Genomic DNA, 27,970 nt, shown 5'->3' with positions numbered 1-27,970 from the left:
GGACTGGACCTAATGCCACAGGGTACCTTGTCAAACTTACAATTAGGAGGTCATCTGCAGACCTTCTGGACTCCAGTAGCTCCTGGTGCCACATTTCAAGTGGCACTCTTTTTTTATTATTTATTTTTTAGGTGTAGATGGACACAACACAATGCCTTTATTTTTATGTGGTGCTGAGGATCAAACCTGGGTCCCGCCCATGCTAGGCGAGCGCTCTACCACTGAGCCATAATTCTAGCCCTCAAGTGGCACTCTTGACCTCACCTTTGAGGGTATTTCCATGATAGAGGAACTTAGGTAATGCTTCTCTGAGCACCATCCTCTCAATCCTCATCCAAACCTCCTGAAAGGATGAAAGAGTAGGCCCAGGGGCTGGAGTTGTGGCTTAGCAGTAGAGCACTCGCCTAGTATGTGTGAAGCACTGAGTTTGAGCCTCAGCACCACATAAAGATAAATAAATAAAGGTATTATGTCCATCTACAACTAAAAAGAAAAAAAAGATATTTAAAAAAGAAAAAAAAAAGAGTAGGCCCAGTTTCTAAAAGCCGTGGATAGTAATAAAAGATACACTATTTGACACAAAATTAGGATGACAACCTGAGTGAGTTGGACTGTCCCTTTTTTCTGGACTTTAATATTTAACCTATAATTTGTCCCCCCTGGAGACTAGAACTAAAGAAAGAGGAATGATAAAAAGAACACACAACCAGAAGCAGATGTCAGGAATCCAGCCACTAGTTTAGCACCTTTTGTGTACCAAGCATTATGCTAGAACTGCAGGACATGGAGTTTGCTTCATAGCCTAGATGGACCTGGGGCAACTTTGGTAGACTGCTTCATCATCCGTAAAATGACAGGGTTGACACAAGTGATCTCTGGTTCCTTCTAGCTGTAAAGAGTGTATGATTTGTTTTAATCATTGCAAGCAGAGAACCTCTACCCCTTTACTGTGTAGTCATATGCCAGGAATATCACCGGACCTCCCTAGTCATACGAAAGGTTAATAGAGGTAGAAGAATGCAGACAGCAGAGCTCATAGCACAAATCCTTCCAGAAACAAAGATATTAAAAAGTAGAAGAAATGCCTGGAGGGTGCTTACACCCCTTTCTCCTTTCCCTGTTCACCGTGGTGGAGTCTGTCCAGTGTTTTCAAGCCCTTCTGACATTTGCTTCACAGAACTAAACAATTTCGTGGACATTTCAGTAGCAAGCTTGAGTGTGTGATCTGTACTATTTTTCACCCCAAAAGTTGACAGCACTTGATTGTCAACTACCTTACATGTGAACCTCAGCTTTCTATGGTCAGGTTTTCAAAATCCTGCAAAGTACTTGTGTCTCAAATTATATTTTCTTCCCATTGATGAAAATCTATCACATGTTTCAAATTTTACCCATTAGAACTTCTTTTAATAAGAATTTCTCTTTCAACTCAAAAAATTAGACAATAAGATAACAAATAACCCAATCAACAAATGGGCCAAGGACCTGAACAGACACTTCTCAGAGGAGGATATACAATCAATCAACAAGTACATGAAAAAATGCTCACCATCTCTAGCAGTCAGAGAAATGCAAATCAAAACCACCCTAAGATACCATCTCACTCCAGTAAGATTGGCAGCCACTATGAAGTCAAACAACAACAAGTGCTGGCGAGGATGTGGGGAAAAGGGTACTCTTGTACATTGCTGGTGGGACTGCAAATTGGTGCAGCCAATTTGGAAAGCAGTTTGGAGATTCCTGGGAAAGATGGGAATGGAACCACCATTTGACCCTGCTGTTGCCCTTCTCGGACTATTCCCTGAAGACCTTAAAAGAGCATGCTACAGGGATACTGCCACATCGATGTTCATAGCAGCACAATTCACAATAGCTAGACTGTGGAACCAACCCAGATGCCCTTCAATAGATGAATGGATAAAAAAAATGTGGCATCTATACACAATGGAGTACTATGCAGCAATAAAAAATGACAAAATCATAGAATTTGCAGGGAAATGGATGGCACTAGAGCAGATTATGCTTAGTGAAGCTAGCCAATCCCTAAAAAACAAATACCAAATGTCTTCTTTGATATAATGAGAGCAACTATGAACAGAGCAGGGAGGAAGAGCAGGGAGGAAGAGCAGGAAGAAAAGATTAACATTAAACAGAGACATGAGATGGGAGCGAAAGGGAGAGAAAAGGGAAATTGCATGGAAATGAAGGGAGACCCTCATTGCTATACAAAATTACATATAAGAGGTTGTGAGGGGAATGGGAAAATAAACAAGGAGAGAAATGAATTACAGTAGGTGGGGTAGAGAGAGAAGATGGGAGGGGAGGGGAGGGGGGATAGTAGGGGATAGGAAAGGTAGCAGAATACAACAATTACTAATAGGGCATTATGTAAAATTGTGGATGTGTAACCGACGTGATTCTGCAATCTGCATTTGGGGTAAAAATTGGGGGTTCATAACCCACTTCAATCTAATGTATGAAATATGATATGTCAAGAGGTTTGTAATGTTGTGAACAACCAATAAAAAAATTAAAAAAAAATAAATAAAAAAAAAAGAATTTCTTGCAAGTGGTGCAGGGTTTTTGAAGACAATGTAATCCCAGCAGCTTGGGAGGCTGAGATGGCAGAATCACGAGTTCAAAGCCAACACCAACAATGGTGAGGTGCTAAGCAACTCAGTGAGACCCTGTCTCTTAATAAAATACAAAATAGGGATGGGGATGTGGCTCAGTGGTCTAGTGCCTCTGGATTCAATTCCTGGTACCAAAAAAAAAAAAAGTAAGTGCATTTCATCTCTGATATTATCAATAATTAACAGCTGAAATGAATCTAATAAGACTGATTAGACTTTTCTAAAGGAGGCCTGGAAGTTTTGACGGGGTGAAGTGGGAATTGGGGGGAAAGGTGCTCTGGGGAAGGCAGCATTTGTGAGACATCAGTGAGAAGGCCATTGGTGAGTCCTTCTACCCAAGTGAAAAAGAAAATTATCCAGAAATAAGAGGGGTGAGAGGAGAATGAAGGGAAATGATGCTTATTTCAGAAATTTGAGCTGCTCAGCACTGGGGCTCTGCTTGATGAGTTGACTATGGAAGAGATTGCCCATGTAGGAACCTAAGAGTCAAAATTTATGGGAACTACATGTGAGTAACAGCCACATAGAACTTCAGAGAGGGAAATGGGGTTTGTTTCTCTAGCAGCAAAAATGAGATACCCTCCCCTGCCTGTTTTTTGTTTTGGTTTGTTTTAGCAAGAATAGCTGTAATTTGTGCAAGTCCTTCTAACTATAAAAATACTGAATATCCAGTACATAGCAGGGAAATGGTTCTGCCTGTAACATGATATGTGATTTTGAAAAGTAATGGAAATGGAACAAGGCATGTAAAGATACTCCTCTAATGAACACAATTCTGTTTGCTGGATATTTTTCCTGCTAGCAAATTATATTACTCCATCAACTTTGTAGAACATCAATAACGTCTTCAGAGAATAGTGTGTGAAAGCTGAGCTACTCCATGACAGGATTTTTGAAGACAATGTAATTTGGCATTTCTCAATTTTCTCTGATTTTGCACAGAGAAAATGGAAGACTATAATAGATATTTCCCACAAATGATGTCTTAAATGGAAACACAGCTGGTAGGAACAGTATTCTGCAATGTACTTGGATGCTGGGTTCCAGGTTTTCTCTGGGAAACAGCCATGCCAGCATTGGTTTCACATTTTTCCAACACTTTTTTCCCCCCAGTTAAATGATGGATTTGATTCTGCCTATGGGCTTCTGGTGCAGGATTCGGGGAGGGGAGTAATTCCAGCCTGCTGGGATGTTTGTAGACTTAAATTATATTAGGGCTATTGAAATTGATTGGAAATATTTTAGTTGCCCTTTAAGGAGGTAGCACAGTGCAGAGCTAATCACAAGCAAGACTGTTGGATAGGTGAGGTTTTAGTGAGGCAGTGAGACAGACAGACAGACTAGAAAGAACATAGACTCAAGGATCAGCTGCTGGGTTCTGATCCCAGCTCCCTGGGACATTTACTTGTTACGCTGCTCAGAGCAAACCAAATAGTCTCTGGGAACCTCAGAGTTCACATCTCTAAAAAAAAAAAACGATAATAAAATACATAGTTATAATTGTTTTGTGGTATATAAAGAAATTGTTTTGTGGTATATAAAGAGCTTATCTTTACCATGCTTATTAGCATAGTGTTTGTTGCCTTTGGAATCCTATTCAGCTTTTTGTCACTTTCTTTGCCTCTTAATGTTCTGTTGCCACCATTGTCCCAACCCCACCAACAACTCAAATTAATGCTTATACCACCAATTCAATTTGATGCTTATTCTTAGTTCTCAACTGTCAATGTGAGATTTATATAATCAGTGTACTGTCTAGTATCTCCAAGAGTTATTGCTTTTTTTCAAAAAACAAAACTTCCTACAAATTGAAATAAATATAATAATGGAATATGTACATTCTAAAAGGCTCTGGAGAAAATAATGGAAGGTGAGACAGAGCAAAGGGATCTCCACAGTGAGGAATCACCTACCCAGAAAGTCGGAAGAGGGGAAAACATGAAATACTTGCTATGTTAGCCTTTTGTCTCCTTAGGAGGGCATATGAAAAAGGTACATTTTTCTACTTGTATGTACAAATAGAACTGTCCAGGTGAGTAATGAGACAGCCTTCACCTGCCTTGAGACACCCCCAGCTATTCAGGTCACCCTAGCTGAGGTTCTGAGGAGAGATATCCCTGCTGCATTTTCTCTGAATCTCTTATCTACAAAATATATGAGCATCAAAAAATGGTGGTTACTCTAAATTTTGTGGTAGGTTCTTCCACAGCAGTAAATAACTGAAACAACCATTTCCTATCCATAGATGCTAAGGTACATTTTCTGCATTATTTCCACACTAACTTTTTCTTTTTTATTGATTTTTTTAAAATAAATGACAGCCGAATGCATTACAATTCTTATTACTTGTATACAGCACTATTTCTCGTATCTCTGGTTGTATATAAAGTATGTTGACACCAATTCGTGTCTTCATACATGTACTTTGGATGATGATAGATACAGTGGAAACCTATGAATAAGGGAGATGTGGTAAATGAACATGCCCAGAGAACTTGGTAGTAAACTGTATATCTAAACACTTGAAATTAATGTGACTCGCTCAATTTTGTTCTTCTTTTCCAAAATTGTGTTAGCTGCTCTAGTCCTTCACCTTTCCTTACAAATTTTAGAGTAATCATGTTTACACCTTGTTAGAAATTATTTAACCTATAGATAAATTATAGATAAATAAATAACCTATAGATAAAACTTCATTGAGTTTTCCAAAACATGAACTCAATGTGTCTGTCCATTTTATTTAGATCATAGATTTCTTTCTCTCCATTTTATTTGGATCTCTGAATTCTTGTTTGTTTTGTAATTTTCAGCATATAAGTACTATGTATTTTTCGATGTAAATATATTTCACTTTAGATTCATACCTAAGTAATTTTTAATGGTATTATATCTTTGGTTTTTGTGTAATTAACACTGTTTATACAATTAATTTTTGAATGTTGAATTTGTATTCTCCAGCTTTACACTTTACACTTATTGATTCTAGGAATGTTTTCATAAATTCCTTGGGATTCTTTACTAGCAGTCATGTCACCTGAAATAGTTTCTTTCTTCCTTTCTAATCGGTATCCCATTCTTTTTTTTTTTTTTTCTTGACTCATTGCAATGGCTAGTACTTCAGGTACTATGTTGAATAAGAGTAGTGATAGCAGACATTCTGCTTTTACCTTAGTTTTTATGAGAACATTTTCAGTCTTAGTGTTTGCCAGTGGAAACAGTATACAAATTACCCTTGGCCCAGTGCTCTTTGAATTCCTCATCAGATTATAAGTGAACTATAAATTCATGTACTCCATCCAGAATCATTTCTCATAACCTAGTGTATTTTCATCTATTGGGAACTAGTGGACTGAAATGATAGCTTCTCTTATTTTGCCTGTGGAACATGAAATAGATGTAAGCACAACAAAAACCAAACACCCCAAAATGCACTTCTGCAAAGGTTTTTCATGTCTCATTATTCTCTTACTACATTATTTAGAGCACTGACTTTGTCATTATCCACTTTGATACACCTAATCTACTCTTGCCACATCACCTTCCTCTCTAGCCAGTTATTTCCCAGGAGTTACAGTGTCTGAATGGGCCAGGATGACTGACTTCAGCTGCTACAGAAACCAGTTCCACATGTCACACAGACAGTTGCACAGATTCCTGCTTGTTCAGGCTTGCATTTCTGGTCCATGATTTGGACAGTGGGAGGGGTTCTTACCCGCACTTTTAAGCAGGCAGTTTTACCAACAGAGTGTGTCAGTGTGCATTGCAGTCAGCAAAGTTGTAGCCCAGAAAACCTTCTGGACCCTGGCATTAGGTAGTTTCTTTACACTCTGGCATTAATCCTAGTTGTAAATTGTATTTTTTAAATTGTCTTTACAATTTTTTAAAATGTTTGTAGGTTTTGATATTTCTTTTAATAATAAAATGGGAGTGTTGTACTGGAGGTAACTTCACTAGATGCCATTTTAGCTGTGTGAGTACCGTTTTAGTCATTTGTTTTTTTCTGTTATGACTAAAAGACCTGATGAGAACAATTTTAAAGGAGGAAAAGCTTATTTGGGGGCTCATGGTTTCAGAGGTCTCAGTCCACAGACAACCAGCTCCATTCTTTGGGGCTCAAGGTGAGGCAGAACATCAAGGTGGAGGAGTGTAGCAGAGGGAAGTGGCTCACATGATGATCAGAAGCAAAGAGAGAGACTCCACTTGCCAGATACAAAATACATATCCAAAGGCACACACACACACCCCTGACCCATCTCCTCCAGCCACACCCTGCCCACCGTTAGTCACCACTCAGTTAATCCTATCAGGGGATTAATTCACTGATTGGGTTAAGACTCTCATAACCCAATTATTTCACCTCTGAATGTTGTTGCATTATTTCATACATGAGCTTTTGGCAGACATCTAATATCTAAACCATAACAAGTACCATGAGTGATTACCAATTTTGTCATAGGTGGCCAAATTCCCTAACTTTAAATTGCCAAAATGGCAAACAGGCCATTAACTATACTTTCAGGGAAAAACAATAGCAAATGTTTCTCAGGGACATCAATTTAAACTCAAATAATTTTACTACTGTCAAGTGTTTACATTTCTTGACTCACTTCGTCTTTGACACTGACAAAACAAACAGGGTTCCCAAAAGAGATGAACCATTCTTTTCACAAACATTTATTCTCCCCTCAAATCCTTTCCTTTCTTCCACCCTTTGAAAAATTACTGCTTGAGCAGCATGGACTGCATTGCTTAAAATTGTCAAAATCTTGCAAGTTGACAAGCATGAAGAAAGATTAGTCATGGCTACAGAGACTCTTCTAGAAATAAGATTAAAGGGACTAGAGTAAGTTGACCTCTAAGCAGGGATTTGATTATATAATTAATCATATGAAATGCATATACATTTCTGTAATCTTGAAGGAGTGATACATATTTGGGTTTGGATGGAAGGGTAGCTGTGCCTACCTGACCCTCAATAATGTCAGCACAGTCCATTAGCACAGAACGCTCTGAAGACACAGCTATCAGAAGGACATATTTTCTTTTATAGCAACTGTGGAACTTGGGAAGGGAGAGATCATTAGAAAGCACATACCTTTTAGCTGTTTTACAATTATGTATTTTTAATATAAAAAGGCCAGTCTTTATCAAATGGGGAAAATGTCATGTTTAAAAGAAGAATCCATTCTCATGAGAAATGGTGATACCAGACAAATAATTTGGAATTAGATAACCACTGGTTTAAATTCCTCCCAGCTGCCCAGTACTGTTCCAGTTAGCAATTTATACTGGGATGAAATCATAGCTCTGTTAAATCAATTCCAGAGAAGAAGGTAGATTAGTGGTCTACAGAGACTAGGAAAGATAAGGGGAAGAGGGAGAGAGACAAGTCACACAACATTTATCAAGAGATAGGTATGAGTAATTATTTCTTGTGTTCTGTAGTGCAGTAGAATAACTATAGTCTATAATAATTCTTGATATATTTCAAAATAACTAGAAGAATCTGATGTTTCCCAACATAGAAATGATAAAAGTTTTAAGTCATAGAAATGCTAATTACCCTGATTTGATCATTGTGTTGAATTATTATACTGTACCCCCTAAACATGTACAAATATGTGTCATGTAAATTGTTTCAATTTGTAGCTGTCATTTTTGTTGAGTTTCCTAATTGCCAAAATGTTGATAGTAGTAGTAGTACCTATCCCATAAGGTTCTTTATTTCCCCATAGCTTTATTGAAGTATAATATGCATACCATAAAATTCAGCCATTTTAAGTGTTTAATTCTTTGAGTTTTAGAAATTTTTACAGTCATGCAGAGAGCACCAAAATCCATTTTTAGAATACCTGTAGCAGTCCTAACGGTTTCCTTATGCTTGTTTGCAGTCACTGCCTGCTCCCATACCTAGCTCTTGGCAACCACATACCTACTTACTGTCTCCATAATTTGCTTTTGTTAGAAATTTTATATAAATACAATCATACAATATGTAGTCTTATTTAACTGGTTTCTTTGACTCAGCATAATGTTTCTGAGGTTCATTCATATTGTAGTATGTATCTGTACTCTATTCCTTTTTATTGTTTAGTAGTAGTACATTGCATGAGTACACTACATTGCATTTAGGTACTCACCACTTGATTATTTAGGTTATTTCCACTTTTTTGGCTATTATATATATAAGTCCTGTGTGGACATAGTTAATTTCTCATCAATGATAGTAGTAGAATTCTAGGGCAGCTACAATTTTAATAGAGATGTAGGGCTAGGATGTAACTCAGAGGTAGAGTGCCCGCCTCTCATGTGCAAGGCCCTATGTTCAATCCCCAGGACCTCCCCACCCAGCCCAAAAAAAAAAAAAAAAAAATTTGTGATATAACTCACATACCTGAAGTTCACTCTTTCAAAGTAGACAAGTTAGTGGTATTTAGTATATTCACAAAATTGTGCAACCATCACTACTGTCTAATTCTGGAACATTTTAATCATCCTAAAAGAAACTTCATCCTCCACAGCAGTCACCATAAACTCTGTGCTCACATCTCATGGGAACCCTAATCTACTTTCTGTTTCTGTGGATTTACCTATTCTGGACATGTCGTATTTATATTTCTTAAATCTTTTTCTGCCTGGTCTCTTTTACATAGCATAATGTTTTCAGGGTTCATCCATGTGAACTGTTTATCACTGTGGTTTTGATTTTTAGTTCCCTAATGTTAAGCATCTTTTTATGTGTTTACTAATCATTTGCATATCTTCTTTGGAAAAATGCCTAACCAAAACCTTCGACCATTTCAATTGGGTCATTTGTCTTTGTTTGACTTTAAGATATTGCCAAAGTGTTTTCCAAAGTGCTTGTACCATTTTACATTCCTTCTAACAGGAGGGTCCTAGTTCTTCCACATCTTCATCAACACAGAAAGACAATGTGTCAGTCCCTTTGATTTTAGCCATTATCATAAATGTAAAGTGGTGCTCATGGTAAAACATTTTTCTAACATCTAATGACACTGATTTATCTTTTCCTGTACTTATTTGGCATTTTCTTTTTAGAAAAGTCCATTAGTCCAAAAGTCTCTTTTCTTTTTCTTTTTTGTCTTCTTATTGAGTTTTAAGAATTAGTTATGTATTTTGGATATACCTAATATCAGATATATATTTTACAAATAATTTCCTCTTGTCTGTCAGTTATCTCTTCATGTTCTTAATAGTATTTTATAGAACAAGGGCTCTTAATTTTGAGAAATCTAATTTATCAATTTTTTTGTGAACCATATTTTGGTGTCAGGAAATATTGCCTGATTCAAGATCATGATGATCTTCTCCTATGTCTTCTAAAAATTTTATAAGTTTAAGTACATTTAGATCAGTAATCATTTTGAGTTCAGAACCTCATAATAAACTTTGTTATAAACTTTGTATCTAAGTTCAGGTCAAGGTTCATTTTTCTTCCTAGACCAGACTAGACAATTTTCCAAAAAAGATATCAAAATGGCTAACAAGGATGCTCAACACCATTAGCCATCAGGCAAATGAAAATCAAAATCATAAAGAGGCATCACTATTAGGATGGTTATCATCAGAGACATAATAACAGGTGTTGGTGAAGATGGTCAAAAACAATATCCTTACTCCACTGACTTTTCCTTATACCTTTGTAAAAAATAATTGGCTTATCTTTGCATGGATCTATTTCTGGGAATTCCTGTTGTGTTCCATTCATTTTGCAATGACACCCTGTCTTGACTGCAATAGCTTTATAGTGAATCTTAAAACTAGATTATATGAGCCCACCAATTTTATTCTTTTACAAATTCTTTTAGACTATTCTAATTCCTTTAAATCTCCACATAAACTTTAGAACCAGCTTGTCTCTATCATGCTTGGAGTTTTATTACAAGTGTACTAAATCTATCAACATCTTGACTGTGTTCGCCTTCAGTTTTGAAAGATAGTTTCTCTGGATATAGATATCTTGGTTGACAGTTTGTTTCCTGCAGGATGACTGTATAATTCCCCTGTCTTTCATCTCCATGTTTTTTTCTGATAAGAAGTCAGCTGTTTCCCTGTATAAATTGTTTTTCTCTTGCTGCTTTCAAAATTTTCATTTTGGCTTTCAGCAGTTTGACTGTGATGTGTCTAGTTGAGATTTTCTTTGTGTTTATTGTGTTTGGGGACTACTGAGCTTCTTGGATCTATGGGTTAATATTTTAAAATTTAGGATATTTTGAAAATTCTGTGTGGATATTATTACTTCAAACATACTTTCTCCTCCTTCAGGTACAACCGTTATACATTACTCTGTGTTCTAGAGGTTTGATAATTTCTACTGATCTACTTTCCAGTTTGTTGATTCTTTCTCCTGCTATGTTAAACTACTGTTGAATATAGTGAATTTTTTTAATTTCTCCATTGAGATTCCCTCCCACCACTATTATTTATTTTTTAACTATTTTCCTTTAAAATTTTTTATCATAATTTAACATTTTTAATTATTTTAACATATTTATAATAGCTGCTAAGGATTTGCCTTCTAACTTAATTATCAAGCCTCATAAGTCAGTTTCTGTTAAAGTTTTTTTCTCCTAAATATGTTTCCTACTTTCCTGGTGTTTTGCTTGTATACTCGTTTCCTGTTGCTGCTGTAACAAATTACTACAAAATTAGTGGCTTAAACAAAACAAATTTATTAGAGTTCTGTTGGTTGGATGTTTTCATGGTTCTCTCTGGGCCAAAATCATGATGTCAGCATGGCCATGTTGCTTCTGAAAGTTCTGTGGAAGTTCCCTCACAAATCTGTTTCCTTAACCTTTTCCAGCTTCTAGAGTGGTTCATATTCCTTGACTCATGGTTCTTTTCTGCATCTTCAAAACTAGTAATATGGCATCTCTTGGACCCTGTTTCTCTCATCCTATCTCTTTTCTCTGACCACAGTTGCAAATGGGTCTCCAGTTTTAAAGCTTGTGTGATAAGATTGTGTCCACCTGTATAATTCAGGATCATTTCATAGTCTTTTTGCCATGTAAAGTAACAGGTTCACAGACTCTAGGGATCAGGGCATGGACTGATCTCCCTATCACAGAGAGAAAATAATGACTGAAAACTGAATATTTTAAGTAATACATTATAACCCTGCATTCTGTTTTGCTGTTCCGAAGGTGCTTGATCATTTTGTGGTGTGCTGTTTTTGTAACTTCCTTAGACTTAAACTTCTCTGTGTGTTAATGTTGTTTTTCCTTGGTATTTTACTCTTTCTCATCTTTTTAGCCTGGTTTTCTGGAGATCTCTCTGGGTCCACATAGCTTTGTAGTCAGCTAATGATTTGGACAGAGGTGTGGCTCAAACACCTTGACCTGTAAGGCTTCCATTCTGTGCTGATCATTTGTATATTAGAAGGTAGATTCAGAGTTCTCAAACCTCCTTCTGGCTTTTTGTTTGTTTGTTTCTGGGTTCTCTCTTGGGTACATACAGTTTTCCACTGACTGGGTAATATCTTTATTCAATTTATGATGCCATAAAGTGGTTGCCTCGGGCAATTTGTTTTATCCTTGCTTTTTGCAGAGAAGAAGCTCTCACCACTTCACATCATCATTACCAGAGTCTACTTGGGTAATATCATTTTGAGAAAAAACTGGGCTTAAACAAATAAAGTCCTTACAGGAGTGTCTGACACATAGCAGGTGCTCTATCTAACCAAATTAACTGCTATCATCATTGTATTGTTTTTATTAGTGATAAAACATCCAGAGAGCACACATCCAAGACATATTCATAGTTGTCCATGATTAATAATTTTGGTAAAGGATCCTCTCTAGCCTCTTACTTCAGGAAACTCCTTTACTATAGAACAGGTTTCAGCAACTTTTTCTGTAAAGAGCGGGTAGTAAATATTTTAGGCTTTGCAAGCCATAACCACCTACTCAGTACTGCTGCTGTAGCATGAGAATAGTGGAAGACTATGCAAATGATGGGCATGCTATATCCCAATAAAACTTTATTTATAAAAATATGTTGTGACTGGGATTTGCCTGCAAGCCATAGTTTACCAACCCCTACTCTAGATTCACTTCCTCATATTCTACATCCAAGCAGTATCAGATCCTTTGCCCCAACAGGCTACATTTTTCTTTGAAAAATCACCAAAGAAGAAAATATCTCTGCTTCCCAGTACCACAATGCAGTGATTCGCAACACCTGTGCTCTAGAAGCCCATGCCAAGACTTCTTCAAGGTTTATGGGTTCTTGAGTACTTGGCACCTGTAGCAACTGATTTCAGTAAAAGTGCCCTTGTGACTGAAATGCACGTCAAAAAACACATACATGTGGTATTTTTAGATACCATTGTAGATACAGTCATACACAACTTGGAAGCTCAAACTTTATTTCATCATCTATTTAAAATTCACTTGTGGAACTTTTTATACATTTTTAAATTTTTATAGCTTTCATTTTTCTTCCAAATAAGGGAAAGGTATACAGATTTTTAAAAACCATGGTGTTCCTTCTCACTGATTTAACACTCAACTTTTGAGATCATTAAATCCCTAGATTAACCTGACTATTCTTTATACATTGGCTTTATACCCAGAAATTAAAACAGAACATTAAATCAGCTTTTGAAGACTTTCTAAAATTAAATATATATGATGAAGAGTATATGAGTCATAGATGAGCTATATATGTAATTATGAAGAAAAGATGTGTGTAACTATTCGTGTTCTTTCTGGCTAAAGAAATGTTCTAAGTACCTTAGCATACTCAAGTCTTGTTCTCGCTCCTGCTGACATATATCATTTATGCTATGATTATAATGTATTTTAATTTGGCTTTATTTTTAACCCAGAAAACATTACTTTAAATTCTCTCTCTCTCTTTTTTTTTGTAATTGTAGATGGACAGATTGTCTTTATTTTATTTTTTTATTTTTATGTAGTGCTGAGGATTGAACCCAGTGCCTCATACATGCTAGGCAAGCGCTCTGCCACTGAGCTACAACCCCAGCCCCCACAAAACATTTTTAACTTGTCAATATTCATAGATTTACCCATCTTGAGGATTCTCTTTGTCTTCATTTCTTCTTCTTAGACCTTCCATCTATGATCACTTGTTACCCAGAATCTTACAAGTTTTTCACCCCAAACAGGTCAGTAAGAAGAGAAGATTTTGCATTAGAGTCCAATATGTTGGATAAACACTGGGCTTGCTGTTCTGTCTTCCAAAGCCTCAAAAAGCTGGTAAAGGCAGAGGTTCCAATCTGCCAGGAATTCCAACCTGCCATTCTCCTGGCTTTTGGGGGGTCCCTCTGTTCCTTACTATCTTGCTGGCATTTGATTGATTTTAAAAATATGTTAGCATTTTTTATTATTTTCTGCAAGATAATCAGTAACCTGCTGTAGTACTAGGAGCAGAATGCCAACCAGTTTTGTAAATTTGTACTAATAACAAATAAATTATAAAATTCTACTCACAAGTCCTTCTTGGGACATGATTCTATAATAGTTCCACCACATGTGTGTTCATATATCTAATGGCTTTCAGAAGTGTCTTTTATTGCCTACAAGTATGAAAAGACTATAGAAGACAGATGAAAATATTGTAATGAAAATCTCATTACCATTTTTTCTCAAGGACTTAATAAACTAAATTATGGTTATTGCATAATTTAGTTATAGTGGTTGACCTTAAAATACTTCAAATTATCATCAAATATTTTACACAGTAAAAAATGATGCTATAAAATATGAACCAGGCAAAAGCCAGTGACAAAGGACAACACTGTCACCATTCTGAGTATGAAAAGAAAACTATTTACATGAAATACAATATCATCCAGCCTGCCTGGAGGCTTCTGACCAGTTCCTACCACTGTTCCTGCTTATGGCCAAGCTGCTTGTGGGCTAAGCAGCACACGAAGCAGATCTGGCAAAGAGATGAGGATGTTTGCCTACAAGTCGAGCATTAAATGAAAACAGTTAAACACGTTTAATTTGAGAGTTAAAAATATAAGCAATGGTTTCTCTGTTCATTTTTCTGTAAAAAAGATCAAAGTTTAAACTTTGTGGTTCAGAATTGGTTAGCTCTATCTGCAACTTAAGACTTTTCCCTTAAGGAGGTCACTTCTGCAGAATCATCTTGGGTCCTCCAGCCTCAATGTGCATCTGAAAAGAAGCAAGTAAACATAAAGGTGAACCAAGTAGAGTTTTTGAACTGTTAAAAAATAAACATTTTGGGACTAGGGATGTAGTACAGAGGAGAAGGGAGGGGAGGGGAGGAGAGGGGAGAGGTGGGGAGGAGTATAGTTGTATACATTTCCAAGTGTTCTCCCATCACTTATCTTACCATCTGGCTAGTGGTGAGGTCTCGAACCCAAATATCCTGTCTCCTTTAATGTATGTACTATTTTACACTGCTTCCCAGTCTATTGGCTGCTCCTGAGCCTAAATTACAGGGACATCTAGAATAAACCAAGTGGGGTTTTTTTCCTTAATATCTGATTAAAGATTCTTTTTAACAATGGGCCATATTCAAATAACTGTTAACAGTCAAATTTGTGAGAAAAAGAAAACCCTGCCTTTTGAATGAAGCATCAATTTGGAAGAAATTGTTAAGGGAAGTATTAATCTTTTTTATATAAAAAATGATCTTGCTTAGTCATTTTATGGGTTAAAAGAAATCTCATTGGGACTGGGGATGTGGCTCAAGCGGTAGCGCGCTCGCCTGGCATGCGTGCGGCCCGGGTTCGATCCTCAGCACCACATACCAACAAAGATGTTGTGTCCGCCGAGAACTAAAAATAAATAAATAATTAATATTAAAAATTCTCTCTCTCTCTCTCCTCACTCTCTCTTTAAAAAAAAAAAAGGCTCTGAAGTGATCCTCCTTCTTCCTTGTGTGTCTTGTGCCTCATTCTGTTCTATTATAAAAAAAAAAAAGAAATCTCATTGTAACATTGTCAAGTTCACTTTCAATGTGTGACACTATGATTTTGTTGTGGTTTTGGTTTTTTTTCTCATACTTTGGTGCTAGGAGGGAGAAGGGTGCAGATCCATCTTTCTCAGTGATGGGGGTGATTAGCACATATCATGGACAGAGCAGGAGCTGAGGGTTCAGTCTGGGCTCTCTCACAAACAAGTGAGAATTCATGACTCTGGTTTCCCTGTCACAACGGAGGCAAGCAGTAGAGGTGATGGAGAAGTACTGATTCATCTCCCACCTGGGAAACCACACTTTTCCAGACTAACAGAGTGGGTTAATTAAGGTCATGGTTAAAAACGTTTTTCTGAGATGGTCTGTCTTTTCTTTGTTTTTTTTTTTTTTTTTTCTGTTAGGATTTTTTTAAAACTAGCAACAAGAAAAATGTATTATATTACAAATAAAGATGTCCTACCACAAAAGCATAAACAACTTCCATACTTCAGCTGCTTCAAATTAAATAGAACCCAGGGAGCAACAGAGATTGTCTCTGCCTTTTCAAATGTCCTTTGTCTGAGTTACCCATGAGTTCCTACCCTTGTTTTAAGACCCAAAGCAAAGTTCATGTCATACTCAATGTTGAGTGTAAGCTGCTGCTAGTTCTGCTGTTATTCAAGCTATAGAGTCAGTGTCTGTTGGATATCTTGAATGGTGTGGAAGGCGACTATGTACTGCTCATTGTATATATCATTCCATTTCTATATAAGGGTCAGAATTTAGTAAAATTCCTAAATCTTTTGAAGTGTGTCAATTAGTATAGGAGTCCCTCTTCCTCTCTCCTTCTGTTTCTTTCAATTTTCAATAATCACTTTTATCACCAAGTTAAATCAGACAGTTACAAAAACAGTTGAAGTTTTCTGGCAGGGTATCATTGATTCTTTTTAAGTTCATTCTTACATAAATAATATGAGTACTTCACTGGGGCCCTACTGTTCAAAGGGCCCTGGCCAAATAACTTCCAAATGAAACATTCAACCCAAGGTTGTCTTCAGTCCACTGTCAGTGAATCTTGGTACAGAGTGTATACCTTGAAGAGAAGAGTCATTTCTAAAGGTGAAAAAGTAAAGTCCAATGCCCTGTTTCTTTTTAGTTATGCAAAATTTCAAACATATATAGAAATAGTGTAATATAATGAACCTTCATAAGTCCATCATCTAGCTTCAGAAATTGTCAACATTTTGTGGCACTTAGTTCATCTCTAGCTTTCCCCACTGTTTTCATCTTTGCTGAATTATCTTTATGTGGTTCTTAGTGTTTCTGAATCTGTAACTTGCATCAGTCATATATTAGTGACTTTCATTCAGTTTTGAAAATTCTTAGCCATTATGGTTCTATAATATGTCGCTTCTGCCCCAATTTCTCCCTTCTCTCATGTGAGTATCCAGATAACATGTATGAGACCTGTGTCCCTGTTTATTTTTCATTTCATTGTCTTTCCATGTTTTATGATGTTGTATTCATTTATGCTGCCTTCCAGCTTACTAATTTATAACTGTGACTGATCTGATGTGAAACTACTGAGTTTTTAATTTTAGTTTTCTATTTTTCAGTTCTGGAATTTCCATTGGTTGTTTCTATATTATTTCTGTTTTCCCTGCTAGTATTCTTTCCTGTTATTTGTTTTCAAACACTTATTGTTGTGTGAAAGTGTGTAAGAGTCTCAATATAGGTACCTATAAAAAGTCTGTTTTATTGTCTATACTTTTTTGTCTTGATTTTCATGCAGTTGTTGTCTTTTTGTTCACTTGGTTGTGATTTTTCTCAATGCAGAACATTGCATAGAAAAACTAAAGATAATTCGAGGTTTCGGATAGTTTTATCCTCTTTAGAGAGGTTTACTTTTGCTTCTGGCAGTCAGGATAGAAACATCTCCTCTTGATTTAACAATACTCTGAATGATAGATGGTCTACTTCTTACTTACCACACTATTCCTAGATTGTAGTCCTTTGGGATTCACAAATGAAAGTCAGAAGTGTTTGCCAAAATCCCTTCTCATCCTACTTGAGCCCTCAGCTCCAATTTCTGTGTCTCCTTTTCTGTGCAACTACCAAAACCCTTGCTCAACTGGTTGACCTGTCTGTCTCTACTTTCAAATTATCAAAGGGAAAAGTAGCAGTGAATCTTTCCAGAGCATCTGTCTTTCCATGAAGAAACCCTTCAAGACCCTGATGCCTCAGTTGCTCTGTGATACCTTCAAACAGATTTATTTTTTTTAAAAATTCTTTCTTTTCTTGTTATTAGCAGGAGTTGGTCTAAATCACCATTGCTGAAAGCAGAAATTCTGATGAAAATTTTTAAATCAAATCTCAGACATTATATAATTTAATGCATGTTTCAGTTTAAATCTCTGAAAAAATTTGATGTTTTCTTATACATACAACACCATTTTATGTTCATATTTCTTGATTATTTCAGAAATGTCTTTTTGTTTGAGTTACAATATACAATATACAACATTGTTATAATATACAAGGTCCATTTACTACATATGGTTATTAAGTCTCTTAAGTCCTTTTAATCAAGATTGTTCTCTTTGCCCAGCATCTTTTTCTTTTTATGCCATTGACTTTTAGAAGATCCTAGGTTTATTCTTCCCTAGCACCCACCACCCCCTTATTATGAATTAGCATCCACATATTAGAGAAAACATTCAGCCTTTGGTTTTTGGGGCTTGGCTTATTTCACTTAGCATGATATTCTCCGACTCCATCCATTTATTGGCAAATGCCATAATTTCATTTTTACTTTATATTAGGTAGAGGAGAGTGAAGGGAGGGAACGAGATATGGGATAGGAAGGATAGTAGAATGAAACAGACATTATTTATTACCTTATGCACATATATGACTGCATGACTGATTTGATTCTACAACATGTACAATCAGAAAAATGATATTATACCTCATCTACATATGATATATCAAAGTGCATAAATGCATTCTACTGTCATGTATAGCTAATTAGCATAAATGAAAAAATATAAAGTAAAAAAATGCATTTGTACTGAAAAAAATACATTTGTATTGAAAAAAAGGTTAAAGTTCTGTAGAATTTCCCATTGTTGGCAGCAGCTGACTGCTTTTACTTGTTCCTCTGTTATTTATCCTGAAGTGAAATTTGATTTTATGGACTTGATTAGATGAGTTTGGGCTTGTATATTTGGTTTGGTTTGGTTTGGTTTGACCTGGATGCTTTGTAGATAGTATGCAAAATAATTCCTATTTCCTCACATCAGCTGGCACTTCATGTCTGGTTGTTCCATTTTAGTGATGCTAAATTGGTTGGCGGGTTCGTAGATAACAACCTAATCCCACCACTGTGAAATTCTCCTCCATGCTTTCATCCAGTGGTTTTCATCTAATGATGCATTTTCCATGGGTCAGTTATTTTTTCAGGAGACGAAGATGATGATTTTTCTAATTCCATTGCCATTACATATTTATGCACTAAAACTCATGTAACTAGAGTTCTTTGGTTACTTTGAAATACAACTTAAACAGGCAGGTTAAGCTTTCCTTTTAGGTTTAGTAATGTGTTAATATCAGATTTTTTAAAATAGTCCTGAATACTAAATACCAAAAGCTGCTACCTGTAATGAAGCAATGTGACTAGTCGTTGTATCATATGAAAATCTCACCAGGATCAACAGAGGCCTTGCCATCAGGTATTCTTTCTCTACATCTTTTTAACTTGAGATATTTAAGTTCTCTGATTCTCCACCTCTTTGTATAATAAGACAGCAAGACCTTCATGCCATAAGTCAAGGTTAAAGCTAGTACATGTGCTTCCTTGGAATCTCTGCTTGTTTAAACTCTTTCCCTTTACACACTTATTCACCTAGAAGCACCTAAGGAAATTTGTTCATGTGATTGCTATCATTGTTAACAACTGAAGAAGAAGAATGACTTGCAAAATAATTTTGTTATTATCAATTTGCTTGGTGTGTGTGTGTGTGTGTGTGTGTGTGTGTGTGTATGTGTGTGTGTGTGTGCATGCACATGTGAACATTTCTGTTTCTGAATCTTGGAGCCAACTCTGGCTCCACTGTACCCCAGCAGATCCCAAGGTCCTACTGAATCAGCCCTATAACTTGTTTCTTTTTCTTTTCTCATTGCCACTAAACTTCTTTGAGTCCCTTTGCTCCTAGGCTCTCTTTTCCAATTTTGTTTCCTATGAAATATCCCTCTTTAGTGCCTCATCTGCAAGGGGAGACCAAACTTCCCGGCTCTGCATGGGTGCCTCTGCATAGCCTAGCCTCCAGTGTACCCACTCCTCAGGCTCCTCTTCTGCTCAGACCAGTGTGCTCACTCCCCCTTTGCATTCAGTCTCCCAAACCGTCATCAGAGCAGCCCGTCCCTTATTCCCCACATGGTTGAGCCAGGATCCTCTCACCTCCTCTGGTCCAAACCAGCTCATTCCTGCTGCTCCCCCAATAACTGTCATCCCCACTGATCCCCAAGTGCCCATTATGTATGCCATGGTTTGGTGGCTCTCGTGCTCCTCTCTGTATCATGTTTTAATTTGCCTCATTTCTGCAACTTAACTATGTGTTAACCAAGAGCAGGGATTCATCTTGGACTTCTGAGTCCTTACAGCACTGGGCCCAGAACCTGGAATTTCACAGGTGCCTTCCCTTCACCTTCTCACCGAAATTCCTATGTAGTTCCTTCTCTGGTTCAGCTCTCAGCCTGGCCTCGGTTCCTAACAGACCTGGGGTTGAAGACTACTTGTGGGCCTTCCTCTCTCCTTATCACTGTCATACACAGCAAAGTTGATTTAAAAAAAACTGCACCCTAGGTGGGAATTTCCCCCAGTAGGAGTGAGCTTTGCCAGTGTTCCTTGGGTGCTAATGCAGCAAATAATCATGATTCTTACTCCATATGTCAGCTGGAAGGCCTCCAGAAACAAAGCAGGCCCCAAATGACACCCCTGCTGGGGCTGTGAGACTGATCCAGGAATACTCATGTAGAAGACTCTGCTACCCATCCTCTCCAGATGAAACTCTACTTCATTTTTTAATATCTTTCAGTGACCGAGGCAGGTACCTGTCACGGCATAATTATGCACACTTTCTCTGTCATCACAGGACTGAAGATTTTCTTTCCTTCTGCTAACTGATGTGACAGACACCCACTTAGTGGAGAGATTATTAGTATAAAATTACTCTTTGGCCCTTAAATTTAATTATGCCACATTCATAGCAATAAAATAAAATCCTGAATCCAGGTGTGCTTTTCAAGGAAAGTGTCCGGGGCAATTACCTTCTGATAATGGCGTCCTACGCTTAAGCCTTTTGTCTGGGGTTCTTAAAATCTTTTCCATACAAGTAGATAATGATGTTCATTCTGTAAGGGGTGAGAGGTGAAGTGATTGACCTCGTAGTATTCTCAAGAGATGAAGAAAAATCCAGGACCCAGGTGTCTCCTTTGTTTTCCCCCTTCCCTCTGCCTTTTCAGCTCTTTAAAAAGAGGTCTGGCCAACCTTCTATTGATTTAAATACTTTCCTCCCCAGTAGTGCTTTCCACTCTTGTAAGAGCAGGGATGAAAAAAGTTTCTCTATCACATTTCATGGGAAGAGTTGAGATTCAGGGAGAGAGAGTGATTTGCACGATACATCTTACACAGTAGCTGAAGTGTGGGGTCCACAGGCCCATAAATGAAGAGCAGGGGGAACGGTGCCTGGAACAGGCAGGCCCTGAGTGAGTGGTGACTCCTAGGATTGTCTTAAGGACATCTGGGGCAGATACCTACTGTTTCTGGAGAAGCAACATTTGGCATGTGCCCTTGTGTTTTCAACAGTTGAGATGTACTTCCTTCCTCCCTGCATAGCCAAGCATTTCTGAATCCTTAAGAGCTAGTTTAGGTCCTGTTCCCTCCTCCATGAAGCCTTCCCCAGTCCACCCAATCAGCAGGCATCTCCCTCTTCATAAACTCTAGTATCAGTTCAACAAACGTGAACTGAATATCTAGCATATGCTAAGTACCACCTGAGTTAGGGACAAAATAAAGCTCTAGCTTATAGTATCATTTTAAAACTTGTTTGAATGTCTTGTCTTTTGTCTGATAAAATTATTTGAGGGAAAAGCACATCAGTACACAGTGTGTTGTCCCCCGCCCCCATCATCCCGAATATACAGCAGGAGCTGAGTATTCTCTTGGAGGATGTAGGAGTCAGAAAAGACTGAACTGTTGAATCCAATATGGTACAGTCTTGTTGAATTGAATTGAAATAATATGGGGTCTTCATGGGGTCTGGAACATAGCCCTAAGTCCTCATTCTTTGTTCTACCACAGCACCCTATTCTGTTCTGTTGAATGTGAAAGAGGTCAAGTATGTGTTGAGTTCCTTCTACATGCACATCATGGAGAAGGGTGCCTCAGTCAAAGGCACTGTAGTACAGTGTGATGACAAGCTAAATACACAAGTGCTGTAAATAGTGGGGACCACAATGCACTCTACAATGAGATTCTTTCAAAGATCTTTTCAGTTAAAGGGGAGGTGTGGTAGCATTTACTTGGGAAATCATGAAAAGTTTTATTCATTTATTCAACAAATGTATATTGAAAACCAATATTCTGTTCCAGACTTCCATAGTCCTGGAGCTTAATGGAAAAGGATGGAGGACAGAATTAGTACCTAGTTTCCTGCCTTTTGCCCAACTATAAAAACAGAGGTCCAAATTTTTGTTTCTCTTCTCCAGTGTCTCGCAGGGAGGCATTCCAGTCTGCCCTGACTTTCCCTGATGCAGACAGCATTCTGGGATGCTGAAGAGGGCAGTGTGTGAAATCCCCCTGGTACTGCGTTCTCCTGGATTACCAAGCTAATTTCCTTTTAGTAGCTCATTAACATTCACAGCCAGTGTTTGCTCCCACTTTCAGTCTCCTGATGAAATGCTGACTGTGAAGGTGAGAGCTCTGACGCTGTTTGCCTTTTGTTTCTTCCAGGATTTTTTTCCCAGGAAGCCACCCCGTCAGAGGTGTGCAAGTAATGAAAGTCGGCAAACTGCAGTTGCATCAAGGCATGTTTCCACAAGCAATGAAGAACCTGAGACTGGTGAGTGCACTAAGATCTTGGGGAGTTCTGCCTGGTACACCTCTTTCTGGCTGTCACTGGGCCTTTTCTTGGTAATTTTTTTTTTTTGGAAAAAAACTCTATTTTTAGCACTATATAATGTGCATGCACACACATACCCAAGGTATGCTGGTAAATATTTAACAACCAGCTCTAAAAAGAAAGGAAAACTGATCTGTGACGTTCTCCAGTTTCTGTGGTATAAATGTACCCCATGTGATTGATTTTAAATTACCCACATGAATCAGCCTGCTCCCAAAGCTCATGACAGTTCTAGTAATCACTCTTGTAAATGGGTGCAAACCAGCCAGAGCATCCCTCTGCACATGTACCCCACCCCACCATGAACAAGCACCCTCTCTCTGCTGTACACAATGCATCCCCTTGCATGGCAGGGAAGACCCTTGACCATCCGTTCATGGGCTGCCTTTGCAGGCTGCCCCCCCCCCCCCGACACCAGACACACACAGTCACACTGTGCTCTCACCATCACCTACTCTGACCTGCCAACTCCTGGGTCTTTACAAAGCTCTATTCTCTGCCTTAAATTCCCTCCCTACACCCTCCACCCTGGACCTAGCAGAGCTCTACTGATTCTTTAAGGCTGAGCTCCAATGTCATTTTCTTCTTTATAACCACAAATCTTTGCTCACTCAGCCTGTCGAGAACACTTCCCATATTATTGTAAGCATACCTGGAGATACACCCTCCCATCCCCAGGAGCCTGCGAGGTCCCTGTGGTTGTCTTTGTAACTAGTTCAGTGCCATGTATGATACCCAGAACCTAAGAAGTGCTCATTGTTGGGGAAGAAGGGAAGGAGAGAGGAAGGTCGGTCAATATGATCTTAGCAATAAGTGCTGAGAAACTAAAAGGGAAAATTGGGTCTGTGTTCAAACACCTTGTTGGAGAGAGACACTTATTTTCACCCTCTTAGGGAATCTCCTTTGCCTAGAGGTGCCTTGGGCTCCTTGCTGTCCTGGCCTTTCCTCTCCTGCAGAATCACCTCTATCCCAACCCATGGCCCTCCAAACAAAGAGCTCATGTGCTCAGCTGGTAGATACTAGGGAGGGACCTGGCATACAGGGTTTCACAGGGAACATTGACACTTAATGGGGTCCTCTGGACCACAGTGCCCTTGTCTACAGAAAGCTGTGATAGAAGAATCAGAGGCCTGCATTAAGGATGCTCAGAGAGTATCCAGGGGCTGGCTTAGCCCATAACATGGGCAATTTTAGATGAGAAAAATGACAAATACCTAAGGGATTCTTAAAAATAAGATTCCCTATTGCTAATTTTTGTTGAACACTAACCACATTGTCTGCTCCTGATTTCTACTGAAATCAGCCCACAGTCAACAGAAAGAACAGAAGGATTTCCTGAAGGCTCTCAGCTCATCTTGTTCTTTTTACTTTATCTAACATCTTTTCCCAGATTGGTGGAAGAACACCAAGCAGACTCTTGCAGTCTCAGGAGAACTTTTCATTTCTGGTCTGGTGATTCTTAACCAGTCCATTCAGCTAGGCAGAAATTCTTATTGGGAGTCTGCTGTGTGAAAGTTTCAGCAGAAAAATAATTCAGGGAATTTCCCCAAATACATGTTATACTCAACCCAGGGTCACCATGCAAATAGGTGTCTCACAAGTGATCATGTTAATCCTTCATGTTTATATGGGACTGGAAATGATTAGTGCCACTCACACATGATCTTACTTGGGCCTCATAACAGATGACAAGCATGTGAGGTCAGCAGGCCAGGAATTTCCAATACCATTTGAAAAATGAAGGCATGAATGCTTGGAGACACACAAGAGCTTGTCTAAAGTCACAGTATTCAGAGCCAGGTCTAGTTTCTTCAGTGTAATTTAACATATGTTGATAAAATGCCTCTTTTTCTCTGAATAAGACCCAGTATTGTCCTTACAACTTAATGGAGGAGACAGGCATGTCATTAAATCCAGGCCAGAATCCAAGGCTCTGCTCTTTTCCTCTAGACTTCCCCATTTAAATAGATGAGGCTTTCTAGTTACACTTGATACACAGAAATCCCTTTAAGTCTAGTCGAATTCCTGATGCCAACTCAGAGGAAAATGTGGGAGAGGAAGCAGAGCATATTTGAATCTCTGGAGTTCTTTATGTGAGGCTTGAGTCCTTGCCATCCCACGCAGAACTCTTGAGGGAGGGATCTGATACCCTTAGCTGCAAAGGCAAAATTGAAAGGCCCAGCAGGCTTCTCAGTGTAGGTTTATGGTGTGCTGTGACCTGGGTCAATGGTGTGGACCCGCACCAGCCCTTCGATGGCCCCTTGTTTCTCTTTACCACTTACACCCGGGTCTGTTCTTCTTCTTCTCATGCCCTTCTGTGAGTTGCCTCACCTCACCAAGAAGCTGCCCCTGGTAGTCATACCATTCTCCTGTTCCTGTTCCAAAGATAAGTCTAAGCATGGACCCTAATAGCTGCCAAATGAGATGTTCTTGATTTTCTGTCATGAGGCCTGTGCTTAAATTGTACTCTTAACCTGGAACTTCCTATTTGACTCCAGACAAAATCCCTGAGCTTCTTGCCCAGTTCTGATTACCAACCAAGAAGCGAATATGCACCCCTGGCAGTGTGGTGTAAGAAAAAGAGTACCCGTATTTAAAGTCGGTAGGTTCAGATTCCAGTCTCACCATTTACCAGTTTTGTGACTTGAAGCAAGACAATCTCTCTGAATAGAATTTTAGTTTTAAAATTAATACTATCCAGGCTGGGGTTATGGCTCAGTGGTAGAGCACTTGCCTAGCACATGTGAGGCACTGGCTTCGATCCTCAGCACCACATAAAAATAAATAAATAAAGATATTATGCCCATCTATGACTAAAACTTTTTTTTAATTTTAAAAAATTAATACTATCCTGTAGATTTATTTTGAGAAGTAAATGAGGCTATGTGTGAGAGTGTGCTTGTCAATCTCAAGCATTTGGAGACTACGAAGGCTTATTATTGTCACAAAAATTCATTCTGATCACTCTCCCCTCGCTGGTCCCTTTAGTATAACTTGTGTTTGTAGTTCAGGCTTACGGTTCTCCTCATAAAGAGTTATGCTATATTGTAGCTCCCCACCAGCTCACTAAGGTGTGCTATTTCTGTAAGACGAGAGGAAATTCCTCAAGGGCCCCTGTCTGATATACCTTTTGTACCTCCTGTGCCAACAAACAGACACACACAGTCACACATGCCCCAAACACAAGTTCTATTAAATCCATGCTTTAACGTGTGGATTTCTTAATGGATGGAGGACTTTAAAAGCCTCACCCTGGCACTGTTCTTTTAGCTATATGTGGCAAACTGACCAGACCCTGTCATGACTTTTGCTGAGCATTTGCTAGCAGGGGAATGGCCTGAACATGTCCCTCTCTATGAGAGCTCATATGACCTATGAACCCAGATACAGTTCTTTCCTGCAAAAAACCTCAGTCTTGAGCTTTCTGGGGACTCAGGCAACCTGGAGAAAGGAAGGAGAAGCTATATTCACTATGTTCTTTGCCTTTTGAAACTGTTTTGCTCTCTAGATGGGTACCCTGGGGTATTCTTTCTTGTCTTAGAATCCTGGAAATAATGGAACAAAATAGCTTGAATGAGTTTTTCAAAGCCTGAGTGTGGAACAGAAGAAATCAGAGAAGCTTCAGAAACAGAAATCTGTTATAGATTCAATTAGGACCCAGCCTCCTCCAGGAAAGGAATCCACTTAGCCAGCTCTGATTTGGTTTAGGTTTTCATCTCCACTGGGCTCTGCAGAAATTCTTGTGATTACTGCCACAGGACAGGCCTGGAGTGCCTTCACAGTGCTCCCCTCCTGCTTTCTCTTATCTCTAATCTGTTTTCATTTCTTTCCATATATTTCTTGGAAGGATTTTGTTTGCCACTGACTTGACTTCTTGAATCTCAAGGACAACACTCCCCATCTGAGCTGTCTTGTTAATGAAACTGTTTCTTTTCCATGAAGTCAGGTTCAAATTTCATACACTACACTTTTTTTTCTCTTCTAATTTTTAAATTTCTTTCATTTTTCTTGTTTAGGTACTGGGAATTGAACCCAGGTGTGTTTAACCACCAAGTTACATCCCCAGCCCTTTTTATTTTGAGACAGGATCTTGCTAATTGCTGAGGCTAGCCTCAGATGATAGCCTTCCTCATCAATGGGATTACAGGCATGTGCTACCATACCTGGCTCTTCACATCTCGTTTTGAAGATCTGTTTAGTTTTTTCTGGGTACATAGAAGAATGCAGATTACAAGTCTCATTAGTTGCTCCTTTTGTTGATGCACGGTTATCAGCTATTCCCAATAACTGTGGAGAGTTTGAAGCACAACCACACTGGTCTTTCACTCCAGCCTGCACCCTTATTTCTAGCCACTAACAACGACTATTTCTAGCCATTAATGATAACATTAAGGCATGTATTTCTATTTTCCATTTATTTTTCTTCTCTTTAATTTTTTATTACTGCATTATAGTTATTCTAATAGTGGGGTTTATTTCATTTTGACATCATCACATGCATGGAAAATAATTTGCTCCATTTCAATCCCCATTACTTCCTCTTTCCATCCCCTCCCCACTCCCCTTGTTCCCCTTCCTGTACTCCACTGGTCTTCCTTCTATTTGTTGTGTTTTTAAATTGATGCTTCCCATTTCTTAATTTGGTATCACATTTTGTAAAGAATGATATACAATTTATGGCATGGATTAGTTGAAACACTCTGGCTGCAGATGACAAAAATTGAATTTGAACTTTCTTAAGGGAAAAAGAAAGGGGGAGTCTAGGCCCATGTAAAGGAAATGTCCAGGGTTACATCAGCTCAAGGCATGGTTAGATCCAGGTACATCATCTGGTCTCCAGCTGTCTCCATCTCCTTCTCTATTTAGCTGTCATCTGTGTTGGCATTATCCTCAGGCAGCAATCTCTTTGAGGTGGCAAGATGGTCACCAGTAGCATGGAGATTACATTCTAAAGAGTTGGGCAGGGGCTGGGGTTGTGGCTCAGCAATAGCACACTCACCTAGCACAAGCAAGGTGCTGAGTTCAATCCTCAACACCACATAAAAATAAATAAATAAAGGTATTTTGTCCAACTACAAATATATATATACACACACACACACACACACACACACACACACACATACATACATATACTTTTTTTAAAAAAAGAGTTGGGACAATCCAGCTGTGATTGATTAAGTGAGAGAAGAGTCACATGTGAGGTTCCAGGGATGCAGTGACTATTCAGTGGACTCCCAAATA

General features: G+C 38.4%; 1 protein-coding gene across 1 annotated transcript in view; it reads left to right on the top strand.

The window, feature by feature from the left end:
* SMYD3 (SET and MYND domain containing 3) overlaps positions 1-27,970 on the top strand; it is a 762,780-nt gene that overhangs the window by 720,630 nt on the left and 14,180 nt on the right. The window contains exon 11 of the mRNA XM_081300183.1: positions 22,558-22,666. Within this exon, the coding sequence (XP_081156309.1) occupies positions 22,558-22,666 (109 nt within the window). The remainder of the gene's footprint in view (positions 1-22,557; positions 22,667-27,970) is intronic.

This window comes from Spermophilus citellus, assembly GCF_964194105.1.
Source record: "Spermophilus citellus genome assembly, chromosome: 6".
NCBI lineage: Eukaryota > Metazoa > Chordata > Mammalia > Rodentia > Sciuridae > Spermophilus > Spermophilus citellus.
This window is presented reverse-complemented; position numbering and strand designations above follow the sequence as displayed.